Genomic DNA, 27,149 nt, shown 5'->3' on the forward strand with positions numbered 1-27,149 from the left:
AATATGTAATAAAAATATTAAAAATAAAAAAAAATCTGTCTAAGCTAAATACAGGAGACCCTGTCTAAAAATTGTTTTTCTTGCTTGTAATGTGCTTGTAAAAGGCCATATTAGAGATCAGGTATGTGGAAATCTGAAGTTAGAGAAAATTCTTACTTAGTAATATAAACATTTTATATTAAAATAAATGAAACAATACTCTTTACCTACATAATTCAGAGTTCAGAAGGCATCATAGAAACTTCTAGGCTGGGTTAAACCACATGGAGGGACCAGGGAATTCTAGCTAAGGGTTTCAGTTTAAGGTAGCCCAGGGTACTGTGATGTGAAGGAAAAAGAGAGGTGTCTTATTTATTTATTTGTTTGTTTGTTTGTTTATTTAGGTATTTTTGAGACATAGTTTGGCTTTCCTGGAACTACCTCTGTAGACCAGGCTGGCCTCCACTTGCCTCTGTCTTTTGTGCGCTGGTATTTAAGGCATGAGCCACCACACCAGGCTTGAGAGACATCTTTTATGGAGTGAAAACACTGGTCCAAATGTTTTTGCTTTGCTATTAGAATTTTTTTTTTTTGGTGATTCATATCACTTTATAAATAAGAATGATTCTAATGTTAGGAATAATGGTGGAGCTTACTTTGATCACAGCGATTCTAGTAATTAATCACTAGAAATGAGATGAAATGGTAGACTTGTAAAATATTAGAGACCCAGGCTATCCCCTTTCTAGGCTAGGATGACAATGATGTCTTAAAACTCAGAAGAGAGGGCAGTTGTTTTTTTATGCAGAATACAGCAGGATCAGGTACATATTGAAATACTGGTTTGTGTTAACTGCAAGGCACTGCACTCTATGGGAGGGAGAGGAAGAAGAGGATGAAGAGCTACTGAGAGCTCCTAAGAGCGATGGATACAGGAGTATTTGGCAGAGGAGACCTTGTGATGTTAAACAGAAATGTGTATTGGTACTGGAGAATGCACCCAGCGCCATTTGCTTAGTACAATTGACTACTAACTCCCTCACAGAATTTTATCATATATATTTTCAGTCACATAGGGATAAAAAGTTCTAATGAAAGCATCAGCAGAAACTTATAAAAACGTTGAAATAATGACATCTCACATAGATGCATCACTAATTTGTGTGAAGAATGTCTAAAATGTGCACCTCAACAACCTGAGCCAACATAATTAGCACCACATAAGTCAATACAACCGTGGTGGAATATGTAAACATGAGGTACATAATTATAAAAAAACACTGGTGATTAAAACTTCAAATTTTTCTATTACGTGCTTAGTTTCAAGTAGAAAGCTGGGGAAGTGGACATATTTTAGCACACATTTTATCTGAACAGTATGATCTATTATCAGATACTTGGGCCTTTTACATAAAGAAAGCACTTCTAGATAATTTTACACATAACTCCTAAAAAGTAATTTTTACTTAAATGGTTTCTTTCAATAAACCCATTTTTATTATTCTGTATATTCTGCACAGTGCACATTCTGCACTACAACTCCTAAGGCTATAAGTCGACATTTTAACTTTTCGTGTTTCATTTTGTTTCAAATAGCTCAGGATGACCTTGAATTCCATACGTAATAAAGGACTACCTTGAGCCCCAAATTCCCTGTCTCTAGTACCAGTCAGTCCCCAGTCCCCCCAGTGCTGGAATTTCAAGGAAGTGCTACCATATCGAGCAACTTTGCCTCTTGGGGAGAGGATCCAGGACTTTGCACATGTTAGGAATATAGTTCCAGCCCTCTAAGGACCTATGATGTTGTGTTTCATATTCCTAAAAATATACAATTTACCCGGGCATGCCTTTAATCCCAGCACTCGGGAGGTAGAGGCAGGCGGATTTCTGAGTTCGAGGCCAGCCTGGTCTACAGAGTGAGTTCCAGGACAGCCAAGGTTATACAGAGAAACCCTGTCTCAACGCCCCCCCAAATACACACACACACACACACACACACACACACACACACACACACACGTTACGTATGCTTAAAATTTCTACTTCCTAACTACAGCTTCCCCCAGGCACCAAATTACTTGTATAAAATAATTATATAGGGAGAAATATCAACTAGAGTAATAAAAGAAAATTTTAAAATAGAGCTGAGCATTATCAACTCAAACGCACATATCACAAAGCTAGATGTTTTCTGCGTAGATGTGTTTTTCTGCACAACTATGCTGTGCAGAAAAAAAAAAATCACCATTAAGGAGGACGCCTCGGGTCCGGTGAATGTTTTTAAATGAACTAAAATCAAAGCTAGCAACAAGTCACAAAATCCTTTATAAATGCTCTACTAACTTTTGGAAAAATTAAAATTCAAATCCCTTTAGTCCCAGCACTGGGGACACTGGCAGAGGTGGATCTTTGAGTTTGAGGGCAGCCTGGCCTACAGAGTGAGTTCCAGGACAGCCAGGGCAATATAGAGAAACTCTTTTCTTGAAAAAGCAACCAACCAAACAAAACCAACCAAACAAACAAATTTGAGAGTTTTCCTTTTCTGCCCTTTCATTTTCTTTATGGTCCAGGCCACTATACCAGCTTCTCTAGCCCTCCTGCGTCGATAGTTTTACATTTCCATCCCTAAAAGTTAATTGATACTGCGATAAAAAAACAACAAAACTTTTCCAGGGGGTGGGGAGTTCACTTTTAGAATCCCCATATTCTCTAAGATATTTTGCACGCTGTATGTACATACTTTTTTTCCCCCTTTCAGTTTTCCAGATCACGGGATGTACAAAACGTACCACTGATTCTATTTTTCACACACTAGGCCTCATTTAAAACCTATGTTAATTGTGGTTTGTTATTCTTAAAATATTACTACTTCTGACTCCTCCGGGACCGCAGGTGTAAATTCTAATCCTGCACCAAGAAAGCACTGAACAAAAAAGTTTCAGTGAATTTAGGCCAGCCAGTAAGAAGGGTTCACCTCTATGGCCAGTCAAGTCTATACGGGCTGAGAAATCCTAGAGAATCGAGTGCTTGCTATCGTGTAGCAGCTATTGATTATATTTAAAACCATGGTATGTTGTCTTCCTATTTTAGGAAGTCAATTCTTGTTCCTGCTGTCTGTCTCTGTTTCTGTCTCTCTCTCTGTCTCTCTCTCCCTTTGCTACCCCTGAGAGCAGGATTGAGGGCCTGGTGGATGGGAGCGAAATAAGTAATCCCTTAGAAAACAAAACCCTTAGCAGGTATTCCCCCCTCCACTCCACCCCAGGGCCAAATAAAGAGCTCTAGAAAACAAACCACCTTACCTATGGTCGTGTGTGTGTGTGTGTGTGTGTGTGTGTGTGTGTGTGCTTGCAGTTTCCTAACATAACGAGGAAATGTAGGGGCCACTCATTTCTAAGATAGAAAGTAGGTTTAGAAATATTCTTAAGCTTTTATTTTTTTTTTTTTTTTGCTTTTTTCTCTTTTTTTGCAGGATTGAGGAGGACCGTGAAGCCGACCCCTTCAGCCTCACCGTGTGCGAAAGTACTCCATCTCCCAGGAACTAAGCCGAAGGGGAAAAGCGACCCCTCCCCTCCCCCACCTGAAGTCCCCACCCGGGCACGTCCTCCTTCTACCTCGTGGGGCGGATGCATAGAAGCACGCGGAGCCACGGCACCTGTGCGTGCAGCTTCCGAGGGCCTTTCCTACCTGGTCCAGGATTCCGCTGCGGCCCTCTTCTCAAGATCCTCTCTAGCCTCAACAACATGGTCACGAAAGCCAGAGCGCAGCTCGCTGACCTGGGTCTCCGGGATCGCAGGAACTTCACCAAGAAAACCCTCTCTTGGAGTGGGCGGCCCGCTCGCCGAATCCTCACAGTGACCAAGAACCTGCGACCCATGCTCCCGCTGCTGTACTCTCTCAGCGGCGGCCTCACGGTGACAAGCGAGGTGAGAAGCGCCGCCCCCAGCCCATTCGGCGAGGAGGCACCTCGAGACCCACGCGCCGCCCCCGGCCCATCTTTGCTCCACGCCCATCTCCGCCCTCAGGCGCGCCCCCGAGTCCCAAGGCGCGCGGTCCCCAGTCGCGCGGGAAAGCTTCCCAGAGGCGCCCAGGGGGAGGCGCGCGCGGGCCCTGCCGCATCCGGGGTCCCGCTGCCTCCCGCGCAGGGCACGCTCGGGATCCCGCTCGCTTCGCTCGCCACCCATCGCGGTGACAGCCAGCGCCGCGGGACGCGTGCGCACCGCCCGCCCCCTAGCTGTAGCTGCGCCCTATCGCAGCCGGCCGGCAACGTCTCCTGCGCGGGTCGGCTTTCGCTCCGGTTAACTTTCGGGTCCCGTTCCCCTCCGTCTACGCCTGACGCCCCTCGGCGAGGTTTCCCCTGCTCCGAGTCCAGCTGTAAAAAGCAGAAAATAAGAAGATCGGCGAGGCCTGCCATGGGCCGGCCCGCCAATCAGGACGCGCGCGGGCGTTTTGAACCCTTAGCGGTACGCTGCGCTCCTCCGGTGGGAACAGCGCGCAGAGAAGAGCCGCTGCGTGTACCCGGGACCAGGGCCTGCACGCCGCGGCGGACCGGTAAGTGTGTCCCGGCCAGGCCCCCGCGCGGTCGGGCAGACACGAGGCCGCAGCCCGAGGACGTTGTTTATTTTCGGTTTTAAGCGCGAGCATCCCCGGCTCTTCCTCTTTCCCCGCCCCGCGTCGCCTCCTTCTCCGGTCCCCTCCCCCCTCCCGGCTGCCCCCTTCTCCGCTGCCTCCTCGCCTCCTTCTCCGCCTCCACCCCGGCCCCCGCGAAACAGGAAAAGTGGGGGAAGGAGAAAAAGGAGCGGTTGAACCGAGGGCCGAGTTGATCGGAGCGCCGGCCGGGGACAGAAGGAGCGCTCTTGGTCAGTCCTAGCTCCGCGCGGGTCCGGAGCTCGGAGATTGAGAAAGCGGGAAGTCAAGCCCAGGATCCCCGTAGCAGGCCTGCCCTGGGGTCCAGTGCTCGCGGGACAGAGGGCCATCCGTCTGGACCAGTTCTAAGTTCACCGGCGGGAGCCTAGCTGGTCTGGGTGGCCCAGATGTGCAAGATGACGTGGGACCCAGGCTAGCTTTTGGAACCTGGATTAGGGGCCCCGGGACTTGGTGGCCTTTCATTACGAGCGCGGGCCTAGTGGTCTGGCTGCAGTAAAGTAGCAATCCACAGCAGGGTGACAGCTGGCAGGGTCTTATAGAGCGGATTCCAAATGCCAGTACTAGACATAGGAAGATGGCAAGGCCTGGAAATAACCAAACTAACCCAGCAAAGGCCTTGCTGCAACTGAGAGCCTCAGGGCAGGGCCAGCTGTTGCTTTTCCTTCTTTCCCCCTAGTGTGTGACTTTGCAGTGGAACCTTTCAAATCTAGGATCGAAGAATGGATCCGCTAAATAAAATGAGTTTTGAGGGCTCCCTGAGTATCAGTGTAGGGTTAAAACAAAACCCAAACCAGTGCATACCTTGGGTTAGCTTCACAGAGAATTTGAATTTCCCAAATACCGTGGTTGGCCCTGGGGCTTCGGGCTACCCTACCTGGAATTTTCTCCCTCGTCAAAAAGCTGCTGCTCCTCCAGGTATCTGGGCAGAAAGCAGTTCCCCACTTCCCAGGGCTGCCATTTGAGTAAGAGAGCTACTATAGCTCTTCTTTGAAGAATGTAAATGTGAAGATTTGGACTTTTACGGTCCATTCCCTGTTGCCTGATGTCTATTCTCTATCTTTTGGATGAGAAGTAACTGCGCATTTTCATCTTTGTGTAAATACAATCACGAAGGTGTTAAAGTTCTGTGACTTTTTGCCTATGTGCTCTTCAAAAATAAAATTAATGAACTGATAATGAATGTGTATTTTCACTTAAGCTGGAAGCACCCTTTTATCTTCAGAGTTGTCCTTTGTCCTTTGAGACTTTTGTCTTTATTTTACAGGTGACAAGTCAGGTGGAGGAGCTCAAGTCTCGAACACTGTTTGGTTTCCCATGTACAGGCTAGACCCCACCCACGATGATCACTGAATTACCAGGTGCCGAGGCCTCTTTCTGTTGTCAAGAGCCAGAGACAACTGAAAGAGCCAGAGACAACTGAAAGTGAGTTATCTGTGAGTCACTTTGCAAACAGAATCATTGACAGCTGGGACTTTTCTTTGCTGTCTTCCAGTGGCCTAGAAAACTGACAGTTTTGTTGTATCTTTTAGAAAAGAAAACAACGGTATGGTATTCTGTTTTGGATTAGCAAACTCATTCTGTAGTGGGGAGAGGAGTATTCCTCTCCTCCCCACACAGTGTTAGGAAGATATTCATCTGGGGCAGGGGGCTGGGGGGTGGGGGGTGGGGGTGGGGGGAGAGCCTTTTCCTTTTTTGAGGGGTTCTAGAAATAGAACTAGCATTCCAGGCAAACACTCCCATCACTGAGCCGCATCTCAGCTCTGTAATTGACAAACTTCTATTACTGATTTTTATCCGCATTGTAGGGACTCAGATGCAAATCCCTATGACACAGAAGATACCACAGGGCTGGCTGGGGAGATGGTTCCATGGATCAAGCACTTGCCACACTAGCACAGGGACTGAATTCAGATCCTTGTAATCCCACTGCTATACAGGTGGAGAAAGGAGATTCCCAGAACAAGGTGGCTAGCTGGACTGGTCAAATCAGTGAGTTGGGTTCAAGTGAGAAATTGTGCCTCAGTATGTAAAGTGGGGGAGACTGACATTTGACTTCACCTTTGACCCTCACACATCCATCTATACACAGGAACATGATTACACATGCACTCCTCGTAGAACCTATTCAGTTAAACAAAAGAGGCCGGGGAGTAACTGGGCATGTATTTATAATACCTGTACTGTAGAGGCCAAGGCAGGGAGAATATGAATTTGAAGCCAGCCTGGGAGACCATGTTTTAAAACATCCACAACAGGGCTGAGATGATTCGATGGATAAAAGCACTTGCTGTACACACATGAGTGCCCAAGTTTGAATACCCAGAGCTCAAACTGGGCCGTAGTAGTCTGCCTCTATAATCCCAGTTTCAACAGCTGGGTGGTAGGTGGAGACAGGAGAATCTCCTGAGGGTCTGTTAGCTTGACATATAGATCAGCAAATAAGGTAAAAGACAACCAACCTTAAGGGCTGTTTTCTGATCTCCCCACGTGGGCCCTTACACACTTGCATACACGTATACTCACACCAAATATTATAAAACAAAACCACCCAAAGCTGAAAAATCTTTCTTATTATGCTTTTAAATCCCCCCAAAGATGGAGATTTAAGATGCAAAAAGATCTGCAAAGCATATAAATTATGTTATATACAAATGGCCAAAGAGTAACTGAAAAGATAATGGCAGTAAGATAATGTAAGCAGAAGCAATGGTATGTAGCTGTAAGTGGTGGAGAGAGAAAGGGTGACAGTGTCGTCTGGGCGCAGTCTTTCTGGATGCTATTAGAACTCACTGCAGGTATTTTGGAAATGATTTACAATGGTACCCTTAGATTCGGGTGAAAATATATACCCATACATATTATACTTACAGACAGCATATGGAAGTATAGGAAACTGCATGTTAAATGGTCGTGTATGTTTATATATTTTATATAAGTTTCGAATCAACAAGTCTAGTCGCAAAGCTCATGTATGAAAAATATGTTTTATAAGTATATACATACATTTCTGTAAGCATGGGAAAGTATATGTGTATAAAGAAAACTTGTGAGCTAAGACTTTTCTTTGCACAATTCTCTTTATACCCACATATATAGATATAGCTGCTCCTTTTGCTGCAGAAATTTCACTTCAATTTATTTCTCTCTGGATCATGGAAATGTGGAGAAAGGGTTCTTTATGATAGTATACAGTAGCAAAAGAAAAGGGAATAGACCTGAAACTTGATGCATTAGTGACACCATGTTTTCTAAAAACCATGACTCATCCACCAAATCAGGACTCAGCCACAAATACAAAACTGTGAAGCTGTGAAAATGGAAGTGCATCTGTATATGTGGGCGGGGAGGGGGGGTTGGGGGGCTGTCAGAGAGCTCGTGCTAGCAGGAGGGAGTCGGTACTATGAGTGTGATCCTACTTGTATTTTAAATGTGTTGAGGTAGGTATGTTTACAATTATACACATTCACACACACACACACACACACACACACACATATATAGTATATATATATGAGTTCTAGATATATAATAAATATATATTATATGTGTTTATATATAAGTATATATGTAAACACACACACATATATATAAAATATAGTTAGTGTCTGGAATGATACTTAAATATTTTGAGTAAACTGCTACCTTTGGATATTAAAAATAGTTTAAAAAGTCTCAGATATTTATTAAATATTTGCTGTTTTTCTGAACTGTTTCAAAGTTTGCCATCAACAGTATAGTAACCACCACAGAAAAATTATCATTTAGTAAATGTAGAGCTGATTAGTAAATATTAATTCTTTTCAGTGTTTTGAAGTTGCTTTCCAGAAGTATAGGAAATTACATGTTAGATGGTCGTGTATATTTATTTTATATAAAATTTGAATCAACAAGTCTCGTCTTAAAGCTCATGTATGAAAAATATGATATATATGTATATTCATACATATCTGTTGCTTTTCAGTAACTAATGGGTCCAACACCATCATGGTCTAAATATACTAAATATTTGAAGGTAGAAGAGAATATCATTTAATTTTTTTCCTAGAAAGAAGACAACACTCATTTTTTTCTGTTTACTTTAGGATTTAAACAGACCAAAAGCCACTGCAAATCCTGGAGTAGGCTTGTTGTGATAACTCTCAATATCGGTGGCTGTCCAGAGACTAGGGTGGTAATAGGGTATGACCAGACAGTTTTCAGGCCTGGGTATAGCTTCTGACTCCGGGAGGTGTGTGGGCAGGGGAAACCGTGAGGAGCTCCTCTGTGTAGAAGGAAAAGGGAAAGAGCATCCTAATCTATAATGAAGCAGGGAGCCCCTGACTACACAGCTCCTCCCCAGTCTTGGGAGAAACAAACAAACAAACAAAACCCCAAAACCCAAAAAGCCCAAATCCTAAAAAACTGTTGCCAGTAACACATTACCCTGTCCTTGTATTTATGAGTGGACTACATTGTGACTGCTTAATATTTTTGTATTATCTCTTCTCACCATATTTTATATGAAGCATACAGTGAAGTTATTTTCTACTTAGAAACAACAAAACCGAATTTAACAGTATTACATCTCTCAGGAAGATGCAGAAACCTTTCCCATTGCCCTCTGGTTTGGGAGTCCACTGACAGCTATTGCAAGTCCCAATAAGGCACTGCCCCGCCCAGCGCTGTTGCTTGTTGGATAGTACTTACTTAACTGGGGCAGAAGAGAATGAAGTCCCCAGAAAGACACAGTTTTCTGGAAGAGCAAGGAGACAGATTTGTAAAAAGATAGGAGTATGGAATCTGTTCCAACTTCCCTTTTTCTCACTGTCTGAATTCTTACACAAACACATCAGAAAGCCTTGATATGTGGTCACACAAAAAATGACATTTTCTTCTTCTTCTTTTTTTTTTTTTTTGGTTTGGTTTTTTTGAGACAGGGTTTCTTTGTATAGCCCTGGCTATCCTGGAACTCACTTTGTAGACCAGGCTGGCCTCGAACTCAGAAATCCGCCTGCCTCTGCCTCCCGAGTGCTGGGATTAAAGGCGTGCGCCACCACGCCCAGCTAAAAAATGACATTTTCAGTGTCCTTACATTAACTTAGCATGGCTAACTCCCACATTGTTTTCTATATTCAACTTGCCTGCCTAGTTGACTACAAGAAACTAGGTCTGAGTAACAGGAGAAAAACAGAAAGGACAACAGAAAAATCTGAACTAAGATGAATTGAGAAACACTTTAAAAACTAAGCCAAGTATTTCTATCTTACTAGCTTTCTTCTGGCTTGTCTGTTAGTTTTTTCCGTGAACAGCAGCACATGGGTGGCTCAGGGTAGGATTCTCCATGAACAGATATGTAATATTATAAAGGATTCTCTGCCCCAGGGCCACAGAATACTCACAAAAAACACAGATTTACCTACTTATATACACAGACAGACGGACAGACAGACATCACTGTCAGCTATGGAGAGATTCGAGACGCATCGAACTCTAGTGATGATAGGATTGCAGAAAGGACCTGATACAGTTTCCATATTCACACCTGACAGAAATTGAGACTTATTAGAGCCATGTGACTTACTAGCCATACAGTAAGCCAGTGGGTAAATGAATAATGTGAAGCAATGCCTGGCTTTTCTTCCCGCCCCCTCTTTCCTTCTCTCTTCAGGGGTTACAAGTAGAATGGGAGAATGCATTGAAAATGTTGAGGTTCAGTTGCTATTGTTTCTTCAGGTAATTTCTAAATTTGAAATTATCTTAGCTTTTAACATTTATGAGAGTCTGTCCATCAAATCATCAATAGCAGTAACTGAATGCTGAAATGACACCAAGTAACAACTTGAGTTTTCATAAATTAAATAGTAGTTATGCTAATAATGGGAGTGTACCCAGCAAGTCAGGCTGTGGATGTGGCTAGATACCCACATGCACACACCTCATTATATTTGGGGACATTGACTCTGCCATTCACATGACTGTGACTGCGTCAGAGTGTCCTGTAACATTTGTGGATATTTAATCCCACTGCTTTATCCTTTTTAGAGTGACTAAGCATTGGCCATTGTGAAGCTTATAACCTGCCATAAAAACTACCAGCTTCTGGGAGACTGTAAAAGGAAATTAGCTTATCTTTCATTACAAAGGCAGTTAAACTCTATTAACTATCGTCTATAACTTTAACATTTTTCCTGTGAAGAGCAATGGAGAATTATTAAATGTGTGTATGTTGGCTTTACTGAAATCATGACACCGAAAATAATCTATTTCTTTAAATTCAGAATGAAATACCAGTCAGTCTCCTCAAACTTGCAAATTCAAATATTTTAAACCGAAAGGAATGAAGGAGAAGCTAAGGGATTTTATAAATCAAGTGGGAGGTTTAAGTTATCACCTGTGTGATTTTTTTCCTTGTAGCTATTTTAAATAATAAAACCCTAAAAATTCCATTTTAGGTACTATTGGTTATTTAAGTGTTAATTAGAATTATAGTTTTCATTCTTACAGCCCAGTATGAAAATGAGCGCTCCATAATCTTTGCTCAAGAATATTTTTCTTACGGTACATTTTGATCATGCTTTCTCCCAGAGCCTGTCCACTTCCCTACCTGTCCAACTTTTGTTTTCTGTCTCTCAGAAACAAACAAAAAACGCGCAACAAAAGCAAAAACAACCCCAGGTTCCCCCTACCCCAACAAAAATCAAAACAGGCAAGGGAAAGACCAGTGAAACAAGCAACCAATGCAAACTGGCCAACTTCTCATGGAGCTTACCCTGGAAAATGTGGTTGATACACCCAGAGAGACTACTGGAGAAAACTGATTTTGCTGATGACAGTGGGTGTCAACTGCAGATAGCTTTGTGTTTAGGGAGGGGACCCAGTGCTCACTTCATTCCTTTAGCTCTTAAACGTGTGCATGCTGCCACCGTTTCTGTAAGATCATAGGTACACCAGTCCTTTGGGGTCTGGAAGACAGTTTCTACTCCCCTCTGGCTCTCTTCCACACAGTGTCCTGAGCTCTGACCGGAAGAGGTTTGATAAAAACATCCCATTTAGGACTGGGTACCTCAAAGTCTCTCACTCTCTGCACATTGCTCAGTTGTGGAACTCCGTTAGCAAGAAGATGCTTCTCTGCTGTGGGCAAGTGAGCCGTTGACCTAGAGGAGTAGCAGTGTCTGTGGTTAGGAGTCACTTCATTGCTCTGCTCCTTTAGCAGAGTAATGGTAGTAGGTAGATGACTAGGTCATGACCAATTGTAGTTTTTAGGTTCTTGGCCACTTTAATAGTGTCAGGTTTGAGTTCTATTTCATGGCCTGAGCAATAATTTATTCTTCACCTAAGAAATATCTGAGGTTTTTTGTTGTTGTTGTTGTTGTTTCACATCCTAATATTTTTCATTTTTAATTTGGATTTTCTTTAGTGATTCCATTTCTATTTTAGTGTCTTGAAATATTTTCCTTACTTCACTCAACTGTTTGTGTCTTTCAGTCTCCATTGAGGCATTTATTCACACCCTCCTGAAGGTCTTTGACTGTATTCATAATTGCTATTTTGAGATCCTTATGCTTCAGCTAACCTGACCTTCTCAGGGTCTAGTGCAGTGATGACTGGCTTCTGGAGGAGGCAGATTATCTTGGATGCACTTTTCTGCTTGTATCTAGTCAGCTGGAGTTGTGTTTGAGGTGGTTTTTTGGTATACAAATCTGGTCTCATCCTTGTTGGGTGAGTGTTCCCTTCTTTGGCTGCTGTTGTCCACTCTGAGATCTTAGGCAAGTGCGGTAACTGTGGGGTCTCCTGGTAGAGCACTTCTATGGGTTGATGAGTGACACAAAGAAATAGAGGAGAGGCTGAGGGGCAATGGGAAAGAGCTAGAAGCAGCAGGTTCTACCAAAAGATGGAGTCTTTTTTCGGAGAGTGCAGTTGGGATGGGAGGAGGGGCTCCTGCACGCAAGCTACCAGGAGTAGAATAATTATGCAGAGGGGAACGGAGGGGCCAGAAGATAATGAAAATCACCCAGTGTGAGGCTCAGTGTGGCCTCAGGGGGTCCCCTGTAGAAATCGATTCTGTAGGTCAGTGGCTGAGACAAAAGATGGACTAGAAGGGAAAGCTGGAACTTTCTAGTGGCTACCCCCAGTTCCCTAACCCCCACAGCTACACACCTCCATTCAATTGCCGACCCTCGGGACTTCCCACGTATGTCCTCCCACACCTGATCCTGCCCCCTTTTCTTTCCCCCCTTCTCCCTCCCAGGTCCTTCCCTCTTCTTTACCTCCCATGAGTATTTTGTTCTCCCTCCTAAGTAGGACTGAAGCATCCACACTTTGGTCTTCCTTCTATTTGGGCTTCATATGGTCTGCGAGTTTATGTTGGGTATTCTGAGCTTATGAGCTAATAACCACTTATCAGTGAATGCATACCACGTGTGTTCTTTTGTAACTGGGTTACCTCACTCAGGATAATATTTCCTAGTACCATCCATTTGCCTGCGAATTTCAGGAACTCATTGTTTTTAATAGCCGAAAGGCTGGGAAGGAAAGAGTTAAAGGGGACTCAGAGCCCTGGCTAAGAGGAGGAGTGGGAGGAGTCTCTTGCCGCTGGCCGCAGAAGGCGTGCTGGCAGCAGGCTGCAGGAGTGCTGAGAGTCAGTCTGCCTAGGTAGAGGTGGAAGCTTTGCTCCAGTAATTTTGAGTTTTGAGTTTCTTTGGGGAGTAAAAAGTGTGTTGGAGCTGGGCAGTGGTGGCATACGCCTTTAATCCCAGCACTTGGCAGAGGCGGGCAGATTTCTGAGTTCGAGGCCATCCTGGTCTACAGAATGAGTTCCAGGAAAAAAAACATGTTGGATACGGTATCTGTATTTTCAAGATTTTATGTGAGAGTAGCCACCCCTAGAAGGTAAAGGAGATCATGTTTTTCTGCACTTTAGGAAAATATCTGTTTACCCATGTATCATTCATGATTTGGTACAGGATGGTACAGTGGCCACAAAAGTGTAGTCATTGTGATAAGAGCATCGGGAGTTTTGTGTTGTGGCCCTGTTAAAATCAGCATATCTACACACTCTACTACTTACTAGAATTAAAGACAAAAGCAAACATTTTCTGGCGTGAAGTTTTGTGACGTGCCTCCCATCTTCCTTCTGTCTTTGGAACTACCTTTTAAATGTCTGCTTTGGTGAGTTTCAGAGACTAACGCATATGGAAGGACTTGTGACCTGCCACTTTGCATAGTGGCATAGTGGCGTCTGAGGTGATGAATGTGCTAATTAGCTTGATTCAGCCATTCCTTACTGTGTTCAGGAATCCTACCATTTTATACTCTTCAAGTGCACATGACATGGATATGACATGATTATGCCTATTCCCTTATAATTCAAACAGCAAGGGGAGACGTAGACTATCCTTGGCATACATGTAGAAACTTCTTATTCCCTTAAAATTCCCTTAAACTTGATTTTCTATATATAGATATTGATATTTGCAATCACGAGTTTTGCTTCCCCTCCTTGGATAATAATTGTTTACAATTATCTTTATAAGCATTGGGCCACCTACATTTCAGATGCTGCACCAAAACTCTCCAAGTGTGCCCCCTCCCACCCCAGACTTGCCAGACTCCTGTGCCACAAGCCAAGGAAGTTTCAATATTTGTAAACTTCAAAATACCCCACATTTGGGCACCAAGTTGACTTACTTTTGCATAAAATGGAAGGCTTAAGTGTTAAAGGAACAAATATGTTTTAAAGCATGCCCAGTGTAAATGTAAACTTTATTCATAAATATGCCATCCTTCCCCAAAAGATAAGAACTGTTTCTCAACTCATCTTCTTAGGGAATATATTGATTTGAGAGCTAAGGAGTAGATCAGGAAGTTTTGTGTGTTTAGTGCGGAGGCAGCTCACTCTCCTCTCAAGCTGCTCTCCGAGTTCCTCCCCTCTGTTTTAGATGAGTATTCACTAGATTTGACACCTAGAGACATAAAGGGTAAGTCTTATGTTTTACTATAAGAAAGCAGATTTTAAAGAAAAATGACTGAAATCATCCTCTGGATTTATTACAGAGGACAAGCAGTTAACATTTTTGAATCTTTTAACATTTGGGAGTTAGTGGTAAGTGCATGAAAATACAGGAACTTCTGAAATATTTGTGTGAAAATATGAGTGTATGCCATGTATGGGTGCCTGAGGAGGTCATAATACTGTGGCCCTGTTATGGTTGCTGGAAACTTTGAAGAACAGCAAAGGCTCTTAACCATGGAGATCTCTCCAGGCTCCAGATTTTTTTTTCTTTTAAAATTGTGTGTGTGTGTGCATGCGTGCATGCAGGTGTGTGTGTGTGTGTGTGTGTGTGTGTGTGTGTGAGTTTGTTTTGGGGGTGTGTATGCACAAGTGTCAAGAATACAGGTTTCTGTAGAGGCAGAGATTTTAATTCTCCTTGAAACTGGAGTTATAGGTAGTTGTGAGTCACCTCCCTCCAGCCTGCAAATACACTTTAATGTCAAATTTTCCACATCTTGGAGTCTACCTATACTGTTTATGTTTTATTAAAACAATGATGTAACAATTGTTTCAATGTAAAATGAGCCAAGCCACACTGGAAACCTCCCCCCCAGTGCTTCCATAATTTGTTCAGTAGACAGCAATACATCCCATAAGTCATCACTTGATTTCAGTAAGTTCATGCTATACTCAGTCTCCTTTTAGTAACCTTTGGGAAGTAGCCCAAGGTGACTGACTAGATAAGCAGACGAGCACGGAACAGAGAAATAGACAGCTTAAAGATAAAAGCAAGGAGTGTTTTGCAACTAGGTGTGTTGGTTTCATGAGAAGCTGGATTTCGGGGAGGGGTGCAGGCTAAAGCCCAGTACTTAGGAGAATAAAGCAGAGGTAGCCTGGCTTTAGGTTAGCTTTAGGTACAGAGGAAAGCACTGCCTTGAGAAGAAAGGAAAGAAGGGGAAAAAAACCCAACCAACCAACCAACCAACCAACCAAAATACCAACCAAACAAAACCAAGTTGAACTTCCGCTGTTTTTTTCTTTAATTTTTTTTTCTTTAAATACACTGTTACTAAAGAGCAACTCAAATGTAGGAAATTTCTAAAGGGGTTATTAAACTATTTTGCATAGAGTAACCTGCTACCACTACAATTCATCATTGGGCTTTGTGGACGTCGAGTCTGTCAGAATCCAGCCATCAAGGCAATTGTGGGTCACAGTTTAGTGGAGATTTATTGTCTTCAATTTCACTATTTCCTTGTCGAGCTGGAGGTGACTTCTCAGTTTCTATAAATGCCATTTTGCAGGTGAATCCCCACACATGACAGTACATAAAACCACTTCATCTACGCTCCAGGTTTCCCCTCTAGCCTGTGGATCATCTGCATTTTCAGTTCACAGGGGAAGGTACTGACTGTGCCCACCCAAATGTCAAACAAAAGTCAAGCTGCCTCCAGTTCCCCTGCAGCAGCAGCTTGTGGAGATCCAAGAATTTCCCTTGCTATTTTACACCACGTCCTGAAAGGTAGAGGGCCCGGGAACTTCATACAATACTAAATCTCCTTGGTGATCCCCATGGCTTCAAGGTGAGGCTCCAGGACCAGATCCAGCTGCAGAAAATGCTTAGGAAGTTATTTCTGATTGGCTTTGCCTTAGTGGGTAGGGTTCAAGTTTTGGAAGGCCTGCAGGCTGGGCGCTGGAGGTCCTCTTCATGCTTGCAGTCTTCGTAGGTGGGGCTGGGGAGAAAGAAGTCTTTGCAGAAGGCGGAGGGAACCTGCAGTCAATCTCCAGTGGCAGCGTGCAGATACCTTGCAATGTCACGGTGGCCCTGCTCTTCAGCCAAGTCTACCGGCAGGCGGCCCCAGGCGTCACACACGTCCAGCCGCGCCCCTGCCCGGTGCAGCACAACAAGCGTGTCCAGGAAGCCTTCCCGCGCTGCGTCGTGCACAGGTCTGGTAAGGGTGGCAGGGTCGGCGCAGTTGGGTTCTGCTCCGTGGAGCAGCAGCAGTTCTGCCACCTGGGCGCTGCCCATCATCATGACCTGAGGGGAAAAGAAGATAGAGAGCCTCAGACATTACAAAACTGATACTGACGTTTCTAGTGGGGTGGGGTGGGGGTGGGAGGCAGCAAAGGTGCTTGCAAGCTTCAGGTGTCTGATTTCCCATTTGCTTACTCAATCCATTTCCCACCCATGATAGCCTAGGCTGAACTCAGCATAGATTCCATTTTATTCTCCACAGGTGAAGCAATAAGAAAGGGCGGAAAAATGGCTTATTTCTTATATGAAATGTTGGACAACAGAGACTTATTTCGTTAAGTGATTTATTAGCTTAGTCTGAACTTTATAAAAAATACTTTATTTTACCCTTTTCCTGAAAATCGACTTTTCCCCTCACATAAATTCTGCTTATGATATCCCCTTGTTACACTCCCAGCTCCTCCCCATCTCCCTTCTCATCGGATCGGATCGGTTCCCTTGCTAGAGAACAATCTGGCTTCTAAGTGATAGCATACAATATAAGACAAGACAAAAACTAATACATTGGAATTGAACAAAACAGAGGGAAAAAAAGCACAAGAGAAGGTACCGGACTCAAGAGACCCACTCTTTCACACACTCGGGAGTTCTATAAAAACATTAAACTGGGAGCCATAGTATAATGCACAAAGGATCCAGTGCAGGTTGGAGGTGTAGGTGCAGACAGAGATGCAGACCGCCTTAGTCTCTGAGTTAAGAGCTTTGATCATTCAGAGGATCTTGTTTCCTGGTGTCCCCCATCCCCTCTGGCTCTAACACTTTTTCTACCTTCTCTTCTGCAGGGTTCCCTTAGCCCTGTGGGGGAGGGAGGTGATGGAGACACCCACTTAAGCCCGAGTGTTCCAAGGTCTCTCATATTGTCTGGCTGTGGGTTCTGTATCTGTTCACATGTGCTGTAGAAGGAAGCTTCTCTGAGGATGGCTGAGCAAGACCGGACATGTCTAAGTACAGCAGAATGACGTTAGAAGTCATTTTATTGGTACTTTTTTTTTTCTTTTTTGGAACAATACTATTTGGTTTTACCCTAGTTTGCTGAGCTATAGTCTCTGGACCTTGATCATTCCAGCAATGTCAGTTCCATCTTGTGGAGTGGGCCTTAAGTCAGGCATTATTGGTTGGTTACTCTCATAGTTTGTGCCAACCTTGCCCTATCTTGCAGGCAGAACACCAGAAACTAGGCTTTATATATAAAGTTTCATATTGTTTTCCTCTAACCCTCTAGGTCTGGCCAGCCATATGCATTGGTTAGTTTGACACATTAATTTGAGAAGAGGAACCCCAGATGAAAAAAGCCTCCACCAGATTGGTCCGTGGGACAAATCTGTGGAACATTTTCTTGGTTAATGACAAATGTGTATGTGTGGGGGTTCCAGTCCACTCCGGATGTATGTCCCACATGTCCTGGAAGATGGTTGACTTTGAGCCTTGAGCAAGCCAGTAAGCAGTGTTTCTCCATGATCTCTGCTTTGGTTCCAGCCTTGACTTCCATCAGAAATGCACTGTAGCAATTAAATGTAAGCCAATCAAAACCCTTTCTCTCTAAGCTCCTTTTGCTCCTGGTGTTCCTCACGGCAACAGAAAGCAAATGAGGACACCACATAATGGGTTGTTTGTTTGTTTGTTTGTTTTGAGAAAACAAGAAGGCAGTTTTTAAAAAGGTTTTGCTCCTTCGATGTCATGGATGTCTGTGCTCACACACTGTATGTACTCTGATCATTTATTTGCTCATAGGAGATCAGGAGAAAGTTGTCACATTCTAAGTTTATATAACATTATGGAAACAAATTACTTAGCCTCTTATAACATTTTAACCAGTGAACATACACTGTAACATGAAATTAACATTCACTTATATTGTACAAAAATTTTAATGGTGATTTTGTTTCTGTATAAAAAGTTTGACTCCTACCTAAAATCAAAAAATGCATAATTAAGAAAAACCAACAACAATGTTTTGAAGATGCACTCCCCATTGCAGCTATTTGTGTATGTTGTACACTGTGCAAACATTTGCTTCTACATTTTAAGTTAGTAATAAAACAGGTTTTGGTATCTAACTGTCTTAAACAGTCACTGGTTCTGGTGGACCTATGTGCTTTGAAATTTACACAGTGGCAGTGGTCATGTGACAGTTTTAAATTATATTAACATTAGAAATATTCCTTCCTTCAAGGAACACAATAATCTTTTTCTTTCTTTTAGCAAGGTAAGGGCTGTTTTTACAGCCGCAAAAAGATTTAAAAGTTTTTAGTAAAAGCCATAAATAAAAAAAATTTTATAAGGTTTTTATACTCACTTTACAATTATTTTTTTAACTTTTAAAAAATTCTTTTGTTAAACACCTTTTTCATAAAAACTGAAGAGAAATGGTGCCTTTCCTAAACCAGACTATTAACCAGAGTGCTGATTTTCATAGTCCCAGAGACGGACGGTGAGGTGAGTGAAAAAGGCGACTATATTAATCAGCAGGAGAGCACAAAGGCACTGTGTTAGTTAGATCTTCAAGAAATAAATACCAATTACAGCAGGATTAGTAAACACTGAACAAATGTATCTCAATTTGTCCCTAAATGAATGTTTAGGGAACCTCTTTGTCGTTCCGAAAGAAAGGACCCAAGTTGGGAGGGCTTTGCCTGTTCGCATTAAACAGTGAAAAACTAACTACACATTGTTACTGCCCGCATACAAGGAATTAAGTGCTGGGTTGGAGAAATCCTTAAGTTTATGAGGAAGAAGAAAAAAAGGATTCATACCGTTGTTCACAAGTTCACAGTGAACTCTCTCGCCCCACGCACTACAATTCTGTGGGATTCCCTGAATCTAGGCCATGTAACCGGCAATCTCATCTTTATCTTGTCCTTCTCTCTATCTGACCCTCCCTTTCCCACTTTGCTCTCTCTGAGTGTTGGCCTTCTTTCTATGACTGTAAGATGGCAGAATAAATACTGGTATATTTTTCCACCTTTGCAAAGATTCGGGGGCTGGAGATATTGCTCCCAGATAGCGCACTTGCCCAGCTTGTACGGAACCAGACCCAGCGTCGCAAAAAGGAAGAAAAAGCCAATCTAGTGCTGAGGGATGTTTCGATCGTTTTTGTTTTTCAGGATTTTTGCTCTTGCGAAACCTGTCTCCCGTCGGGCCCGCACACAGCCAGCACTGAGGGCTGCCCAGGTGGTGCCCAGTCACAACTCACAGCCGCGGAGGGCACCGCGCTCGTGCGCCCTCTGCCGGTAAGGCCTGGGGACCCCGCTACCTGGATTGGGCGCCTCCCGAAGCGGTTGACGGCGTTGGGATCTGCGCCGGCTTCCAGGAGCTGCCGCACTGTCTCCACTTGCCCCCGCGCCGCGGCGGTGGCCAGGCCCGCGTCACTGCTGCCGCCCAACATATCCTTGTCCCCGGTCCGTGGCAGAAATGGTCCTTCGCCGGCGGTGAGATTGCTACAGCCTCGTCTCTGAGCGGCTCCTCCCCTCTGGAGACCCAGCAGCTTCGGTGAGCGTCCTGGGAACGCTAGAGCGCTAGCGCCTGGGAACCGCACCGCGGGCACAGACGACTCGCGCCGGGTGGGGAGCTCGCAGGCACTGAGCAGCAGCGTTCTGCACCGCCGCCGGCCCCGCCCCCTCAGACCACGCCTGCTCTCTAACCCCACCCCCACATTTGGTGACGTCATGAGACAAATGGGCGGGGTGGGGTGGTATCTGAGAGTCGGAAGATCTTAGACGCCTGCGCAGAACTTTCCGCTTCCTAGTCTGGAACTTACCGTGGCCGGTTGGCTATTTTTGAAAAAGTTGTGCCTCTGCACTCAGCAGGCGGAGCAGAGGTCTTTATTTAGCCCAGGCCTGCAGGTTTCGCTTTGGAGGCATCAATCGCGCTTTTGCAATTGACTGACTGAAAGAAAGCCTTTAGGGTGAAAAATTTCCACTTTCTAAAGCTGTCTGAAAATGATAACATCTGTCATGCAAGGCTAGTTCATCTCTAGGCGGTATTTCACATTTAGCATCAGATCAAACAGTTTTCACTTGACAATGTCTTCCTTCCTATTTAGTCAGCCAGAAGAATAATAAATTGTCCCAAGGATCCTGTTTTGCCTGTCTTTACATTTTTCCCCTTGAGCTTTGGTTGTAATCCTGAAGTTACATTTTTTTTTTTTTTTTAAGAGAAAGGTAACATCACACACACAAAAGTAGATGATAAGAATTTAAGATATCTGGACGTGTGCCTGTACTCACCTACTTGAGAGGTGAGTCCAAAGACAATCAGTATATAACTAACCAGGCCTCCTCCCAAAGCCCCTAAGGTCCAGTTCCAAGTGCGTACTGTGTATCTTAGTTTGCCCTCTTACTGGTTTAAACCCACCTCAGCAAGTATTTGATTTTTAGTTATCATGTGTAATAAAGAGCATTTATGCAGGAATAATGAAACAATAAAACTCGGGTGTGGTGCTGGGCCTGTCATTAAACAGGGTGAACCTGTCATTAAAGCCTCCTCTGAACATGTAAAGATCAAGTACTGCCTGGCTCCCGAATCTTGCTAGGGGAGACTGAGTGAAGGAACACACTGCTTTAAAGTTTTTAAATGTTACAACTGTTGCTACAGCGAAATAGGAAGAGAGGCACACATTATGTCTGTTGCCAAACAACTCTGGGCCCAGAGATGCTGTGTGGGAATGGCTGGGCAGTTCTTATTACAAAACAGGTTCAGAGCGCTTATGAAGGAGGTCTTAAAGGTAGCCAGGCGCCTTATTGACGTCAGAACGCCTCTTCTGGTAGTATGTGTGTCAGATTCCCCATCTAGGACCATTTGCTTATGACTACTCCACTTAGTCCTCAGCAGAAGACTAGACGTCTGCTTCTGGGTGAAGCGTGTTTATAAACTGTTTGTGTCCCCCGCCCCCCTCGGGAGTCTGTCATTCACGGTTGCCAGTGTGCACAGGTAGAATGGGAGGCAGAGGAAGAGAGATGGGTAGTTGAAATCAGAGCTTCTGAAGGGAAGGACACTGGTGTTTTCCTAGCAAGTGGAAGAACTACACCAGCAGGTTGATATTGATGAGTATGAAGCAAATGGATTCTAGGATATTTATTTTAATCAGTTTTTTTTAATCAAAAAAAGATATTTTTTTTAATCAGCTACTCTGAGATTTAATTCACACTTAAATGTAGCACAGTAGGCTCTGTGTGTGTGTGTGTGTGTGTGTGTGTGTGTGTGTGGTGTATGAGCCTATTATGTGTGCACAGATGAGGATGCCGAGTGGAGTGCCACATACTCCCACTTTCTGTCTTATTGTTTTGAGGCAGGGTCTTTCTTTGAACCTTGAGGTAGACCGGTGGCCGGATCCTCTGGTTCTATCTCTGCTCTCCCCTTCCCCCATCACTGTGGTTACAACTGTGTCTTGGACAATGCCTGTCTTTCATGTAGATTCTGTCATCTGAGCTCAGATTCCCATATTTATGCAACAAACACTTTTACCCACCGAACCATCTCTGTAGATCCAGTAGTCTGACTTGTAAAGATGTTGTGGGGACCATTTTTTTCCTAATGGATCCAGCAATTTTAAATGTAGTCCAACATACCTACACTGACTATTGACTATGTCCTAAACCCTAATTTTTAATATGACGGTAAATTTTAGTGTGCTATTTTTATTGAAGATATATTTACTGGGTATTTGGGGGTATTATCAGTTTGCTCTATCTATCTATCTATCTATCTATCTATCTATCTATCTATCTATCTTTCTTTTTAGTACTTGTGACTGAACTCAGGCTCTTGTGGATACTAAGCCATGGGCCTGCATCTCCAGCAAGTGCTGACGTCATTAAAATATTCACCACAATCACACTGCTTCGCGTAACCTAACAGTGAGCTTTGAACTTCTCTGAAACTTGGAAAGTAAAAGGTACTTTGCACCAATTTCTAAGCTACCTTCTGTATACTTTCTGTTTCTGGGGATAAAACGGTTTATAAATGAGAAAATGTGAAAGAATTGTTTTCCTTTGAAGGAAATACAAGGAAATAATGGTAAAATGGGGGTGAAAGCCGATAAGCAGAATGACTGAGATTTTTTCCATGACGAAGAAATGGGAGTTTTACTCATCAAGTTAAGGGGAAGGTGTTTGGGGTAGGGGCACTGCTCGCCAAGCGCGCATTCGCAGTAACCAGCACCAAGGACAGCGACAACCCGTCCTGCTGGTCTGGGTGGTCCTTACCCTCAGCAAACATTTCTAGGGTTTAATGCCCCCTTGATGGTTTAATGCCCCCTCCACCACCAGCCTCCACCTGTAATCCCAGCCGTGACAGGAGGATTGTGGCAAGTTTAAGACCAGCCTGGACTACAGGGTGAGGCCTTGTTTTAAAAGATCACAAACAAAATAACAGGAAACACCCATAAAGAAACTCAATGGGCTTTCCCCACAAAAACCAACCTGCTCAACCTGTTTTCCAGATATTATTGTATTCTGTAATATTATCTCCATAAGGAATAATATTCACTATATTTGAAAGAAGGAAAACAAACAAACAAGCATTCTATTTCCTGTTCCGAGTGCCTTACAGATACTATTGCATTCTACCTCCGTAAAGGTCCTACGGAACGTACACTGGTATCATAACTTTACAGATAAGAGAAAACAATGAGAGAAATAAGAAACTTGTATACTCCCTAGTCATTGGAGGTAGGATCTTAGCTGCGTGGTTTCAGAGCCTCTGCTCTCTACACTAAGTAGTGTGTAGCAGCATCTGTGGTAGTCTCAAAAGGAAAGAGGCAATAAAATGGCAAGCAATTATTTTCTACACTACGCTCTTTTCCCCAGGTAGATCACACGATACCAACCCATAATAGACTTGACTGATGCTATTTCATGTGTAATACTGACATGACACTACGTTTATCTTTGACATCAGAGTGTGAGATAACTAAGCATTTGATGTGTTTCTGGAGCTCAGGTGGTTCCAGAATGAACCAGACCCAGCGAGAGACGAATCAGGGTGGAAGGCAGTTCCAACAGACGTGTGTTATCTGTACCTCGGCCAAGTGGAGGACTCATTAAGTAAGGAGAAAGAAAAACCAAATGATCAACTGGCTTTAAATTTGGAGGTCAGGAGGAGGGAGTCTGTACAATCACTTCTAGTGTTGTACATAATGAAGATCACAGAGGATATTTATGTCCTAGTTCATGCCACTAGATATGGACTCACATAAAATGTAACTAGAAGTAGGTAAGTGGCCATGAGGAGTAGTGATGTACCAGTGCTTGCAGTTTCTGTGTTCTAGTACAGTATTTCCAAATGAGGAGAGAAAGAAATGCAAAATAATTTCTGGAGGCGTTTTCAAATTATATACAACCCAGCTCCTTTTCAGGAGGCTTGATCTTTCTCTAGTCCATTAATGGGTAATTCTTATTCCAGGATTCACACTACGTCCCATTTTGTGTCTTTTGTGGGGCCGTGTTCTTTGCTTCTCCCCTCCCCCTTCTTGTCCTGGACTTTTAAGAGAAGGTCTCACAAAGTTGCTCAGTCTGGCCTTGCTGTAAGTCCCAGGCTGCTCTTCAACTTTCTACCGCCCCGTCTCAGCCTCCGAAGGGCTGGGATTATAGGCCTGCATCACCATCACTGATTTCTCTGATAACCTGCCATATGATTAGGGGGTTGAGGGATAGTGGTCTCTTGACTTGACGTCTTAATTTCCAGGGGGAACCAGCACTAACGAGGACATGTTCTTCGGTACCTGGTCATCTACATACCAGAAGGTCAAGACAGGCACTAAGTGTTTTTAAGTTCATTTGTAAGTTTTCAGGATACTAAGTTATCTCTTGCATATTCTAAAAATGATTGCTGGTTTGAAGATTGTTGATATAGATTTAAACAGTATGCTTCAATACTGTAGACTTCTTGTTGATCTGTACGCCCTATCTTTGGTCAGTGGCATCTGTAAGTTGGTTCCTAAATTCTTTGGGCATGACTCTAGTCTTACTTAAAATCCTTGATTTTTGGTATGACAGTGTGTTCTAGTGTTATTCTGCACATTTCATGTTGTATTATGAACAATTTATCTGAGGAGTGCTGGGTCTTTTTAGTAGGAAATAATACTTAAAATCTACAAGTAGAATGCTGGTGGAGCACTTTTGTTTCAAGTTTGGACATTATATGTCTTGGTCTGTGTATTTAAATGCAAAACTTAATTGTTTTTTTTAACTCAGGATGGTTATATATAATTTCATCTACATGAACATCCAGGAGGTTGTTAGCAGTTTAGTAGCATAGACCTTTGGGCAGGTGTGGTCTCAAAATGATTGCTACAACCAGAAAAAAAATGCATTGAATCAATATCCAAAATGCTCCATAACATGCCTGTCTTTGAGAGACCATGCTTAAGTAATATATTGGTAGTGAGAGATGTAATCAAAGAAATTATTTATTAAAGTCAGGAATTCTCTACCTTTATGGGACACCTGCATTGTCCCTCTTAGCAGTTAGACCATTCTTTCTACACAGCCCAGTGTCACTCAGAGTCGGCGTCAGGCAGACCTGAACTCTTTTTGCTGTGCACACAGGGTTTATCGTACTCAAACATGCAACAATTTGTTTCCTAATTTTGTCACATCATGTTTTAGCATGAAGCTTAGAATGAGTGAAGCTCATTCTTTAAAGTGAGCGTATTTAAAGTGAGTTCACCTGCGGTGGAGCCTTTTGGGACACAGGTCTGCACTGGTTTATTTATTTCACCTAATGGTCACCATCAAGTATTTATAAAGTGCCATTATGTCCCAGACACCCTTCTAAGTCTTTAAAACACATCAGTGACAGAAGATGACAAAACCCCAGCCAAGCCAAAACACAGCACCGTTCCTTGGCGTTTATACTCTAGTTTGGACAGTGATGTCTGTTGTAAAATTAATCACAGCACAGATATGTAAAGCCATACTTGAAGAAAGAACATGATTGGGCCTGAGGGATGGCTCATAGGTATGGGCGTTTGCCAGCCAGCCTCACCGCCCAAGTTTGGTCTCTACATCCACATGATGGAAAGAGAAAATCAGCTCCTACAAGCACGGCACATACTTCCTTCTTCCCCCCAAATTAATACATGTAAAAGACAAGTAAAAATGTTAACTTATTATTTAATGCCCCTGTGTGCTATACTTAGAGTAAGACAGGTTAGAATTGGCTTATAAAAAATAAATATCAATATATCCAGATAAATATCCATATAAAATCATTAAAATATTTGTGTTATATAAATAAATAATGAAACCAGGATCTTAATACCTTATGAAGCTTTCATCAAGTAGGACCTGCTACCAACATGAAGACAGAATTAAATTCTTTTGATTTTGTCATTTGCCGGTTAGAGGGATACTCAAGCATTTAGTAGTGAGAAGCCTAGATGTCTGTACAAACCAAGACACACAGTTGAAGCGAAAGCTTGGAGCAGAGCACAGCAAGCCAGAGCTCAGTATCATTATGATGACAGCAGCTTTAGGATTTTAACCCTGATACTGTAATCTCAGAACCTTTGATGTGGTCTTCAATCGAGACAATGCTAAAGCGAAAGTGTCAGACTAAAAATCAAGAGTTAGCAAAAGTGTACGAAACAAATTCGGGATTTGTCTTTTGGCACACAGCTTTTAAATTAATACTCAAAAATTAACAAAGAAGTATTAGGCAGCCCTGGTAGTTCACCCTTGAAATCACAGAACTCAGGAGGCTGAGGCAGGAGGATTGCTTTGATTTAAGGCCTGCCTTGCATTCACAGTGTTACTGCATCTCCAAACACGTGTTGATCATGTCTCTTTTAGGACACTGTCTCTCTGATGGTGATGAGCTTTTCAACTGGCATAATTTGGGACAATTTTAATGTCAAAACTGACTGCACAGTTTAAATTACACTTGTGGAATGGGGAGTCTTTCTAGAATGTGGGACCTAGCATAGAATGGATCCTAGAATTAGAAAACCACCACATTATGTTCCCTCATTCCCTATTGGAGTGGCAAAACCATAGGTAGACTGCAGTTGGGGAAAGAATATTCTCATGACGTCACTCTGAACTCCAGATTCTCCTGCCTCTGCCTCTGAGTGCTGGGATTAAAGGTGTATATTACCACTGTCCAGCTTGTGTGGGCTTCTTAATGGATTGTTTGATCTGAAACTAACCAGAAAGGAACTGGTCTGAATTTCAGAAGTTTGGATTCTCTGCAGCGTTGTGAAAGAATGTAGGAGAATATTAGTGGCCATAGTGTGACCTCCCTCGGATCTCTGACCTCCTGATCCAACATGACTGTAGCAGTCACTGTGGAACATACATACCACTGAAGTGCATATTAGCTGTTTCCTGAACTGTTTGGAAGGTGATATTCTAGGGTTGTGTGAAAACAGAAGAGCAATGGAAAATAGCCCTTCTATTTTAGTCAATACTTTGTCAGAAAATATTTCAGTGGCCTGTTTTCAGGTTCTTTTAAATTTCCATTTTATTGCGCTCACAGTACTAATTCAGTTCCTTTGTATTTGTAATCACCAAGGTTTGAATA

At 43.2% G+C, this 27,149-nt stretch overlaps 1 protein-coding gene and 1 long non-coding RNA gene across 2 annotated transcripts; one reads left to right on the forward strand and one right to left on the reverse strand.

The window, feature by feature from the left end:
• The first annotated feature begins 4,743 nt into the window (after nucleotides 1-4,743).
• On the forward strand, nucleotides 4,744-19,838 carry LOC110292823. The gene is made up of 3 exons (XR_002377747.2): nucleotides 4,744-4,835; nucleotides 5,888-6,045; nucleotides 19,733-19,838. It is a non-coding gene; the product is annotated as an uncharacterized LOC110292823 (long non-coding RNA).
• LOC110292822 (cyclin-dependent kinase 4 inhibitor B) lies at nucleotides 15,647-20,249 on the reverse strand. Its single transcript, XM_021160411.2, has 2 exons — nucleotides 19,882-20,249; nucleotides 15,647-16,631 (listed from the first exon to the last, which is right to left on the reverse strand). Exons 1-2 carry the CDS (start codon nucleotides 20,011-20,013, stop codon nucleotides 16,371-16,373), a joined length of 393 nt encoding a protein of 130 aa, XP_021016070.2. The 5' UTR covers nucleotides 20,014-20,249; the 3' UTR covers nucleotides 15,647-16,370.
• Nucleotides 20,250-27,149: the final 6,900 nt, after the last annotated feature.

This window comes from Mus caroli, chromosome 4 (assembly GCF_900094665.2).
Source record: "Mus caroli chromosome 4, CAROLI_EIJ_v1.1, whole genome shotgun sequence".
NCBI classification, from domain to species: Eukaryota; Metazoa; Chordata; class Mammalia; order Rodentia; family Muridae; genus Mus; species Mus caroli.